Source organism: Oreochromis aureus, linkage group 22 (genome assembly GCF_013358895.1).
Source record: "Oreochromis aureus strain Israel breed Guangdong linkage group 22, ZZ_aureus, whole genome shotgun sequence".
Classification (NCBI taxonomy): domain Eukaryota; kingdom Metazoa; phylum Chordata; class Actinopteri; order Cichliformes; family Cichlidae; genus Oreochromis; species Oreochromis aureus.
In genome coordinates, this window is record NC_052962.1 from 25,510,523 (window position 1) to 25,523,161 (window position 12,639).

General features: G+C 39.4%; 1 protein-coding gene across 2 annotated transcripts in view; it reads right to left on the reverse strand.

Moving 5' to 3' along the window:
• Positions 1-12,639, reverse strand: part of samd12 (sterile alpha motif domain containing 12) — a 132,482-nt gene that overhangs the window by 65,854 nt on the left and 53,989 nt on the right. For both annotated transcript variants that reach the window (XM_039605105.1, XM_039605106.1), the window contains exon 4: positions 9,992-10,132. In XM_039605105.1, the coding sequence (XP_039461039.1) occupies positions 9,992-10,132 (141 nt within the window). The remainder of the gene's footprint in view (positions 1-9,991; positions 10,133-12,639) is intronic.

Sequence of the window (12,639 nt, forward strand, 5' to 3'; positions counted from 1 at the left end):
GTTTTCCTGTCAGAGACTTCTTGAAAATTGTCGGCGACCATCCGGAAACATGGGTTGACTACATTGATGCCGTGATTTTTGGGGTTCGAACATAAAAAAGCAGATGACCACCAAGTACTCACTTTGGCAGGGCGGCTCGTTAACCATCCAAATTTCCCGAACAGTATATGGTTGTTATTTTTATCTTTCTGTCTGTGACAAACTACTCGACAATCAAACACAATGCATCGGAATAAGAATCCAAGCTTCCTGCCGAACTACTTCAATGCATGCTATTTCACCACCTTAACAACACCAACACAAGGAATGTTTTGATGAATAGAAAAGTTGCCTCCATGTACATTAAATACAATCATAGATACTGATGTTAGTTTCTATATTCTTTTATCTCAAATATGTTTTGTTATATCCAAATTAGAGATTTCTGATTGAAGACAAAAATGCATGGACAAGATGTCACAGAATATTGCAAAACATAAACAGCTGTTGGAACTAGTGAAAGAGAATATTAGCAAAGCACAGGAAAAGACAAAAATCAGAATAAAAAGGACGACAACTAATGCTGCCTTCAAAGTCAGTGACAAGGTTTAAAGAGCCAACATAAGCAGCCAGCAGAGGAAAGGAGGAAAGCAGAAAGCAAATTATTTAGGACCATATGTTGTAACGGCTATCCAGGACAAAAGCGCCGACCTTCAGGATTGCACTGGGGTTATAATTTCAAAAGTAAACATCGACCATCTGAAGCTAAGTAAAGAACCCACACCAAGAGTGCCACAAACATCTGGGGACTATCAGCTTCAGCCATGTCACCTCAACCTGAAGACCCATTACCAGCCACAGCCGGCCCACATTTAGTTCCTACACCACAACCACCATTACCTGACGCTGCTCACAATGTGCAAGCAACACCTGGCACATCAAAAGCTCAAAGATAGCTGCTGCAGAAAGAAAAGATCAGAAGATTACAAAGTTCATCGTAATTTAAGGTCTTAGAGCTCAAGCAGGCGTGGTCAGTGATTATTGGCAAGAAAGACAAGAATGATCAAAATGTGGATTAATCACAATTGATATCATCATCACAATATTCCACAATATCGTAAATCCATGTTTTACTAGCGTTGTGCACCTTTTCTGAGATACAGACTCTCTATAAATTTTAATTAAGCTACAGTGTAAACCTTTGGTGTGACCACTTTTAGTACTCGGCACAGTCTGACCTCTTAAAAAGGCTGTCTTGTAATTACTTTAAGTATTACACATGATCATCTTTTACTGTTCTTTTACTGGATACGTTGTTTATGTAATGTGAAGGACACACTGTACACTATGCTGAGAAATGCAAAATTTCATATGAATCAGAATCACTATATAAAAATACTATCTGTCTGCCAATTTATATAAAATTCATTGGCTAATTATTTTGTGTTCACGTTATAAGGTAGTTATTAACATGCCACATTAGATCAAGCCAATGGAGTATGATGTCATTGTGGGAATAGTGAACGAACATCATCACTAGACCTTATTGGTAAATAACAAATTCATTTTAAATACTCATTTAAATCATTTAACCAAGACAAATGCTTGGCATGTGGATACATGGATTTTTAAGGGAGACATTTTGTTATCATTTGTGCTTCTTCACTAAACTTTATTTGAGGTCATACAGCCACGACAAAACAAGTCTCTGTAACTGGATCCATTAGGAGAGACAAAACAGGACATCCAGAGATGTCGAGAAACAACAAGGCAAGGACATCTGCCAAATGTTATTCTGTTATCCCTTCTTATACAAATACTTTAATATAAAAAGTAATATAATATAAAAATATATTTATGTTATTAATTGTATTATTTTTTTAATATGAAACAATTTGTATAATTCTAAAATCTGGCACCACAAAAGTTTCATTTTTGTATAGTTTAAAAAAATAATAATGTATTTGTATGGGTATTCTTTGTAGCTTTTAAAATACCTGTCCCTGTTTTTCTTAGTGTTTATTTCTACCCTTATGTCTGTATCTGATGATTCTTTCACAAAAGACAATACGGCAGACTCTACACTGTTGTTGAGGTGCAGCAGTAATGCATCACACCATTTGAACTTACCCATGTTACACCAGTGTGTTTTGCTTTCAGCTCCCTCTCTTTGCTTCTGAAGTGTAATATGTAAGATACTGGCTTCTACATCACAGATGAGGGCTAGATGTGAGAACCACAAAATTGCACAGTGAAAAACTACTAACAACAACAGTGCTTTAGATGTTTAAAAAAAGAAGTAAATTTGATAATTCACACAGAGATCGAGGAGAACTTTTGTAGATTTTAATGGATTGATTTTTGATACATTTGAGTTGACACTGGTACCAGACAAAGATTAAATTACCTAATCTTTTAATCTTTCCACACGTGGGATTTTTTTTGGTCAATTACAATTGGTTTTCAGGGCATTTGTGTGAAGAAAGGCATGCAACCTCTCCAGGTGGACTTGCGACACAGTGAAACATCCCAAACAAGTGGATGCTACATCGTGTAGCATCCACTTGTGTCCTAATCCTCATAACCTTCATATATCTATCTATCCAGCCATCCGTCTGAAAAGATATGAGTATGAAAAATGCTATTTTTCAATTAATATACCATTTACATTTTGGGTAGAAAATACTTTTTTAAAGGGACAGTATCTTTTCTCTTGTCAAAAGAAGCCATAAACAAACACAGGCTGCAAACTGCCACCTCTCTCCTTCTTAATACAGGTATGTAACACATCACCATTCGATTTTCTGACAATCCTAATATTTACATTTTTAACTACTGTTGAAATTAACTGTAGCAATAAATATATTCTTTGGTGGCATATGGGGTATTTTTTGTTTTTTTCTACAGATGACCTAACAAACCTTTGTCACTACTGTGGATAGAAAGAGCATAACACTGATGACAGCTGTAAACTTAATCATAAACTTGTTGTCAAATGGTTACAAGACATCCCTGGAAATTCTAGGCTGGCCTTAAATCTTGTTTTTTTACAGATTAAATGTGACAGGTGTATGTGATGGTGTGGAAAGCCCACCTATACAAGATATTTTTCTTTGTTTGCCTTGTAAATAGTTTACACAGTTACCGCAGGTTTGCCATGGGTACACCGAAGAGTATTTACATATGATAGGACTTATGTTGTTAACAATTTTATATTTTAACTAAGGAAGGGAGAAACTAAGATCACTAAGAACTGAAGGCTAGCTGAAACACTTGACATGATGAAAGAATAACTAAGAACCTAAGAGCTAGAAACTAAACAGAAACTAAACGATCTAATAACTTAGAAGAACCCAGCTTACAATATCATTTACAAATACAGTGGTCCCTCGCTATTACGCGGCTCACCTTTCGTAGCCTCACTGTTTCACAGATATTTTTTGTACAATTTTGCATGCTTTTTTTTTTTCCAGTGCATTGTTTTCTGCATCCTGATAGGCTTTAGACCATTTTCAATCAATCTCGTGCTGTGGTCCTGTACAGTACAGAATGCGTCCAGCTCATCAAATTTACATAAATCTTCGATCGCTAGCAGTGTGACTTTGAAATGCTCTGCTTTATGTCTGTAAGTTTTCTCCCCAACAAACACAACAATGTCGATATAAAAGTGCTTAATATCTGGAAGGTAGGTACCCCGAAACGTGATTTAGTAATACTCCTGTATCTTTTGCCAGATGGGAGAAGACTGAAGGTGACTAGCTTTCCTGGTGGCATAGTATGAAGGTATGGAAGGCACAATGCAACCAATGATCTTGGAGCCTCTATACACTAAAATAAGAAGAAAATAAGGACTTTCTGTAACAGCTTTGTAAAATTGGGTCATACCTTCCCGACTGACCCTGTATTTTCTCAGCTACTGGAAGAAGTCTCTGGTGGGCTTTACTCACTGGTGTTTAATTCCCATGATAGACTGGTGTATAGTGGTGCCCAGGAAGTGCTTGAAGGAGGAGACACTCTCAACAACCTGGCCAACATCATTACTAGAACTCCCACTGCTAGAAAATTCAGAGGAAGAACATCAGTCTTTAAGCTGAAAACTCACCTTAAGTTATGCAGCAGGACAGCAACCTAGCATAAGACTAAATCTACCTTTGAAAGGAGAAAAAAAAACGACTTTGGAGTGGCCTAGTCAACGAACACATCTGAAATGCACTGAAATTGGCTTGTGACATTAAACAGGAAAGAAGGCATGGTTGAAATTTCACCATTGCGATGTCGGAGACTTGCCTCAAGTTATCAGGCCACTTTGTAACAGTCGTTACTGCTAAAGCGTGGCACAACTCCGACCTTTGTCATCAATGCATTGAATAAACAGTTTGGTTCAATTTATACAAAAATTCTTACAAAACTTGCATTACAGGTTATTTTTGTTTGATGTTAAATCTGACAGCACAAATGCACATAAAAACAGGACAGGTCAAAATGCTAATTCATGCTAGCTTGGCACCAAGAAGTGTGGACTTCCTTGAAAAACAGAAAAGCGACTGGTAAAAGTAATGCTGAAATGATGCTTCATCTAGTTGTGACAATATGGTGTATTGAATCACCTTATGATATTCAGTTTTATTGGTTTTCGGTCATGGATTCACCTTAATGTCCTTCGTATTCCATATCTGACCCATTCATATGTTTAGACACTGTAGAAAAGCTGTCATTTGTTGATTTTATCTTTTATTCATTTCTATTCATTTCCTCCCTGCTGAAGCTGAAATATTAGCAGCTATATTTGACAGGTGTTCTCAAACTGACAAAAAAAAAAGCCTTATTTATTTATTCATTCATTTCTGAGGTGATATACTGAGGGCTTCCATACTGTTATACTAGTTTAGTAGTAGTTTTACTTCAGCTAAAGGAGGAAAAGTTCTTTTCTCAACTCTTTCAGCATGTTCACCCTTCAAGCATCAGAACTGAGGGGACTAAAATTTTCAGCAACACAAATTATTCTTTTGTTTACTCTCTACACAACTGCTGGAATAATCTTGTCAATGTAAAAGACACGATGTTGCACAACATTAATCAGATTCCTTCAGCTCCAGTGCTGCTCCACATTTCTCAGTCTGAACATACAGTGCATACCCCCTGCTTTGCTTTTATGCTACCACTGGTATCGTGCACCACACCACTTTAGATCAGTGTTATTCTGAACCCTGCTCTTATTCCAAAGTGTCTCTACCAGGTTGTACACTCTAAGGCTGCTATTAAAAGGCTGGATATACCACTGGATATCACTTTCCGTTTGGTGGACCTCAGCCCATCTCTGATGACTGTAGGGAATAAGTGGTCGTGAGCTTCCGCTGTCCTCGTGGCAAAGAGAGAAAGGGAGAGACAAAGAGAGGGGAGAAATCTAATTATTTCTCTCCCATGGCCCAGCAAGCCTTAAAGGTTAATCACTGTCCGTTGAGCTAATTCTGTCTGGGTACACTGCAGTAATTACAACACCTGTCTCTCGCTCTCCCTCTCCTGCTTCCTCTAATGCCTTATTCTGTCTGTTTGTCTATCTGTGTGTCTGTCTGTGTCTCTGTCTGTGTCAGTATTTAGACAAGGGCATAACTGTTCTAATTTGGCGTCTGTACACCACTACGGTGGACTTCAAATTATGCAATTAAGATATGATTAAACCGCAGACGTGTCAAGTTCAAGACAACACTTCTTATTGCACAACAAAAAAAAAAGCTCAGGCAACAGGACAAACAGCCTCAGGTGTTGACCCGGCTTCCAACCTCTAAATATCTCAGTCGAATGAAGTATATATTTGACAGACATAAACCGAGAGAGAGCGGCATGGTGGTTAACACAGTCGCCTCCTGAAGGTCCTGGGTCTGAAACCGCTCCCCAGCTGGGGCCTTTCTGTTTGCATTTTGTCACTGGTTTCTTTCCAGGTACTCCAGGCTTCCTCCTGCAGTCCAAATATATACACGGGGTTAGGTTAAATGGTGAGTCTAAACTGACCGTAGGTGTGAATGTGAGCATGAATTGCCTGTCTCTATGTGTTAGTCCTGTGACAGACTGGTGAACTGTCCGGGCTGTATTCCGCCTCGCATCCTATGACAGCTAGGATAAGCTCCAGCCCCACCGTGACACTGAACTGAAGTGGATAGAGAGATGTGTTTATATAGGTACAGAAAGAGAGATGTATTCATATCTTGCATCACATCTCTAAGTGAGGAGGGTTTCCTTTTCTCACCCCCTCTCTTTCTCACATTCCTCACTCATTCTTTCTTCTCACCGCCTTTTCTCTCCCGTCCTACCTTCTCGTCACCTACTGTCTCACTCCCTCCCCACTACTCTCAACGCCTCTCTTCCTCCTCCTTTCTTCCTCTTCATTATCTCAACAGCACTCAACCACCGTCTCTTTCTCACCTAATTTCTCTCTGTCACTGGCTCGGCTTCTAACTGTGTACAGCTGTATCTCACTTTAGCAACAGCTGAAGGAACTTCGCCCAGGGCCTAGAAATACTGCGCCATCTCTTCTCCTTCCATTTTTTTCCCTTTTACTACCAAAAGTATGTCCAGAAGCAACAGCTTAAGAGTACCTCTCACTTCCCACCAAAGTTCAGTGATATAAGTGCCTTAGATGCACCGCCTATGACTGCTGAATAGAAGTTGAAGCATGACCAGTGTTCTTGATATTACTGTGAATAAAAATTGCTTATACATACTTTAGAAAACTGCTAATTTATGCTTAGTAGACCTTAGAAGACCCTATTCTTATTAATTTCTTATCACACTGCCATACACAAAAAGAAGTTTTCTACATCCCCTTTCATCCTCTACTTCTTCTTTCTGTTTCCAAATTTCCTACAGTTATCAAATTAGTATTTTTGGTCGCTCTGTTTTTTCTCCCTGAGGCCCAGATAGGCTTCTCTAACAGGCTGCTCCCTGCTGAGGCCAGTGGCCTGATGCTGCTGAGGCTGGTGGGCTGTCATTTCCCATATCATCAATACAAAACAGAGAAGAATGAGAGAGAGAGAGTGAAAAAAAGAAGAAGACTGGAGAAGATGAGACACAAATCATGACAAAGAAGCTAAGAGTAGCCCTTAGCAAAGTGTCATCACTCAGACAATCTCCTTCCCTTCCACTCTGTCTTTATGTTTTCTACGTGCTAAGGGACCAAAACAGAAGCGGGGGATAGTGCCAGCTTTATCACATTCCAAATGTTTTCCAAGAATTTTGCGAAGTGACAAAGATCCCTAGAATTTGTTTCTTGGCCCCTGAGGCGAAGCGCTGCTTGCGAGTCTGTGCAGATGGGTGCTGATGGAAGCAGTGGTGATGAGGAGTGCTGCTGGTAGCTGGTGGAGGGAAGCTAGAATTGCTGAGAAAGAGACGAGGGAAGCTGAGAATTTCACAGGGTGAGGAGGAGAGAGCGAGAGGGGAGAAGATGGAAAACAACAGCACCTGGCTGGCTGTTATGCCTTCGCCAAGGAAAGAGTGGAGGCGGATGTATGTTTCCAGTGATGTTTATCTGTTTCCCTGTATGTTTGTTTGTCTGCAGGATTAAGTCAAAACTACCGAGACGAATTTGATAAAACTTGTTAAAAAGGTGGGGTTAGAGCAACAGACGAACCCAATAATTTTGGATCACTTTAGAATGTGTCGAAGAATGTATTGTGGAAAGTCAGATGAATGGTCTGTCGAAAGCAAAAAATGAGGCTGAAGGACAAACTGCATCTATTATTATTATTGTGCATGAACATAAATGGAGGAAAATGGTGAGCTTTTTGTAAGGCTGTTTGCCACATTTCTCAATTTCTTCCGTCTGTTTCATGTAATCCCCAGAGACTGTATATAAAAGAAAGCCATAACCACCATGAAGAGCCGCTGGTCTGAGCTTTGATGCTCCAACATTAGCATTTTGAAGCCAGATGGAGTGCTAAGTAATCAGCAATTAACTGCACAATGAGCTGTATTATTTGTCATATAACTGCATTCAAATTATGCATTTGTGGATGACATATACCATTATCCACTCCAAGAGTGCATCAACGACTCATCCAGGAGGTCACAGATTAAACCAGAACAACATGTAAAGGACTGCAGGCCTCACTTGTTTCAATTAAAGTCAGAGTTCATGATTCAAGAATAAGATAGACAACGGGCAAAAATGGCATCCACATGAGCGATCCAAGGAGAAAACTACTGCTGACTAAAAAGAACACAAAAGCTCGTCTCACATTTGCCAATAAAAAGCATCCTGATGATTCCCAAGACTTTTGGGAAAATATTCTGTGGACTGACGGGACAAAAGATGGACTTTTTGTGTGCTGTTACATCTGGTGTAAAACCAATGCATTTCATATAATGAACATCATAGCAACAGTCAAATATAGCGGTGCTAGTGTGATAGTCTAACACTGTTTTGCTGCTTCAGGACTATAATTGATGGAACCATGAAATCTGCTTTCTACGAGAAAATCCTGAAGGAGAACGTCCGGCCATCAGTTTGTGCCCTAAAGCTCAAGCACACTCGGATTATGCAGCGGAACAATGATCTGAAACAGGTCAGGAAGTCCACCTCTGAATGGCTCCAAAAGGAACAAAAAAACAAAAACAAAATGAAACTTTTGGAGTAGCCAAAACAAAATCTAAACTTAAATCCCTCTGAGCTGCTTTGGCATGACCTAAATGTGCAGTCGTCATTTTTATACCCGCTGTATTGCTCCTATACTGCATATTTCTAAAGTGTGTTTGTTGACAGTACATTTACTGCTACATGCATTTAGAGTAAGCTAACGCAGGTAAAGTAAGACAAAAACAGTTAAACCTTGGATATCAAAGTTATTAGAGAAAGCAATATGTTTAGTAGTTAAAACAGTCTAAGTTTATTTAATACTGCAATGTAACTTCTTAAGAACATATTCTGAATTCAGACAGCTCTACAGTATGCAGATAAACTGTCCACTTACAATTAAAATCGTACCTTTTCCTTTAGTGTTAATAAACTCAACATATTGCTTGCAAAACTGAAGGCATTTTGTTCTTCTGTCAGCACACGAGCATTGATCCTATGCCTGTGCTTGCGCTGGAGTGTAGCAGCACCCACACATATTGCTGAGATGAATGTCTGGCATACAGGTAGACTCTTTATAGCTATTCTGAAATGTTTTGTCAAACAACCTTACAGTGTAACCATATAAGTTATCACAGCCTGACCTGTGTAGGCAGGTAAAGTCGTAAATCTTAAAAGGCAGCGACGTCTGTGCGCATCTCTCTTTAGAGCCGTACATGCTGTAAGCGTAGTTAATATATTTTTTAAGATGTAAAGCATATGTAACGTTCCAGAGAAGCTTGCAAAAATCGCACTGTGTCTTAAAGGGTTTTACACGCTGATGTTGCATCTGGCCTTAAAGAGATATATACACTTATCATGCTCCACCAGGTAAATGTGGAGCAGGATAGCTCTAAACTACGCCTTTAACATCAACAAGTCATCATGTTTACCACTCTGAGCTTTCTGTGATCACAGTACACCAAAAGAAACCAAAAGAAACAATTTGTGCATGACTCTCTCAGTTGCATAATCATTTATGATTCACCACTTCCTGCAGGCTTTAAAACATGCAGTGATTGCCATGACTACAGATGGCATGTGCATAAATGCTGCACATTAAATGATTTGAATATTTATCAAAATGTGACATGCTGGGTTTATTGAGAAGAATTTTACATTGCTGACAGGCAGATACAATATGTGCGCTTAAAACCTAGATGCTGATGAAGATTGACAGCATTATGGTCCAGCGTATACACTGTGTGCAAAGGGTTCTGCTTAGAAGACCCAACCCCAGGGAGACCAGTGAAATCCTAGTGCCAGAACCAAGCCTGGATTAAGGGGACGGGTTGGGTTGAAAGATTCATGGATGTAGTGAAGGAGGATATGCAGAGGGTTGATGTTCGAGAGGATGCTAGGGATAGACAGGCAGATGAAGAAGAACAAGTTCTGCCTAAAAGGTACCTTGTGTGAGAAGTTGCAGAGTCCGGACTTCCTCCCGGACACGAAGCTGCAGGACCTGCTGCAGGATGTGCTGCCTCTGCGCTTCCTGCATGATGCCCATTCTTTCCAGCTTTCTGTCCGTCAATCTCATCAGAGCCCGCCCTAAACAAAACATGCAAAACGAATCTGAAGGTTAAAGGTCAGATGCCAGGGTGAGATTTAACATGCACAGCTGGAGACACTCCAAAAAGGGCTACCGATAACGTATTCGTGCCTGTGGAAGAGCAGAGTGTAAACGGCATTCAAGTGCAAATTCCTAAAGCTGTTCAAGGACGCAATATTTTCTTTTATAAAAGCATAAAGAGAAACTGTTTTACGACTCGTTCCTTTTTATGTGACCGTCACTTAGCCTGAAATTTCCAATTAAGCCCAGTGCAACTCACTGCAAAGCAGATTCGTCTCTGCATAAATATCAGTACTGTGTATCCCTTGAGCAAGGATCCCTCACAGCTCTTTCCTTAATTGCAAATCCTTGTATAAAAATCCATAATTTAATCATGCAATCAGTTTGTATGAAGGGGATTTAGGCTGCTGATAAAAAGCCATGCAGAATATGGTGTAATTATTAACGCTTGTTATGAGTGCCTTTGTAACATGTGGGATGGTAAGCAGATAGGATAATAATGCAGAGCAATTACTAGGCATTAAAGTTTGTCCCCAGCAGCTCCCTTTCCTCTTTCGCCCTGATGGCTGTCTGGACAAGAAAATCTGATTGGTTTTACTGCCAAGAGAGTAGCTCGGTCCTGAAAGCCTCATGGATGCTGGTTTCTCATATTCGTCCCCATCTTCTTTTTGCTCTTGTTTCCTCTGTTCCACGACTATTTCTGGCTTGATCAACAACAATGAAATGCGAAGCCTCAATAATAAAGATTTAATATAAAAATGTTTGCTTTTATTCAAATCCAGCCTGCCAGCAAAAAAAAGGCAGACTTTACAATTTCATGTCTCTTGACTTTCTTGGACTATCTGTCGTAGATTGTTTGGGCATGCCGAGCCCCGTGCTACCACTTTGCTACCACAGCACAAAAGGGAGTTTGCTTGGAAAGCTAAGTACCCTTAAGTGTTATTGGTAAAATGTTGACTGTGTTAGGCCAATTTTCTTCCGCCTTAACAAAAGAAGCTCTTGACTCTGCCCTACGGCCAGATGGGGGTAAAATGCCTAACCAAGTTAAACGCTTCAACTTAGAGTCGCACTGAAAGACTGTAGACATTACAAAAACACTGGGGAGCTAAGTAGAGTCATAAAGACTCAGAAGTAAGAGGAGCATATTAAATGGGAAGATGGAAAGACGAAGATTACTGATGTGAAAAAAGAGAGTGGAATCGGAGGCTGAGAGTGGAAAGTCGGGAGAGAAGAGTGAGACGTGCAAACTGACAGGAGGAAAAAAAGGATGTGCACATAAAGCATGCTGTTATGAGTCTATAAATATTGACCAGCCATCACTTGGCACCTGATCTTGTAACTGAAGATAGATTGGCATGGCAACAGAGGTTCGCTTTTTCTGTGCCTCTGTAAAGTCTACCTTAAACAACAGCAGAAACAACAAAGAAAACACATAATAATGCATGCTTAGAATCTTGATATGTTATTATTATCATCTTGATACTGTGAATTTGGAAAATTAAAATAAAACTATAGAGCAGTTGTGTCAAACTCCAGTCAACTTTTAAATGTGTCCTTGCTGCAACACACCTGAATAAGATTAGTCAGTCATTAGCAAGACTCTATAGACTGCATGCTGAGGTGGCAACCCCTAAGCCTACTCAAGTAAATGTAAATAAATGTAAGTAAATGCAAGTGTTTGGAAAAATGTACTTTTATTGCACCATGCTCATTCGCTTCGCTTCATTGCAACATGACTCAAATTGCTGAATGCCACCTCAGCTTAAAAGTTTCAGGACACCGGCCCTCGAGGACTGGAGTTTGACGCCCCTGCTATAGAGAAACTCCCCTTAGCTTTAGTATTTATTACTTTGCTAAAATTTGTTATCACAACTTGCCTATTGAAGCTTTGATGGGCATCTTTATTGAGACTCAGAATATCTACAAGACTGCTTTAAAAACGCTCTGTGTCACTTACTGTGATACCTACACTGATGTTTCCTAAAGCAATACTGGGAATACTTAAAAAGACTGAAACTAACAGTGAAACTAATAAAAACTAAACTAAAATGAAACATTTTTCAAACAATAAAAACTGGCAACACTCTGGAAAAAAATTATTAAAAGCAAAAAGTCAAAACAAACAAACAACAGAAATAAAAACTAATAAAGAAATATAAAATATAATAACTATGTTCTCCGCAACTCTAGTACCCACCCTTCACTATTTATTTGCCCACACATTGTTTGATCACCACAGACAGAAGATTAGGATACTTAAAAGAATCAAGGTAGGCTAAACCTCACATATCTTATTTCAGGTCAATAAGTTTAGGGAAGAATTATGATAGTGAAAGGAGGGCTTTATTATTATTTCCATTCTAGCATATGTTCTTACTTTGTAACATTCCCTTGCTTTCACCTGTTTGTGTGCCAGCTGAGGCTCTTAGTGTACAATCTGAAGGACAGGCTTACAGTCTTTTCCTCTGTTGCCATTATTATGTGA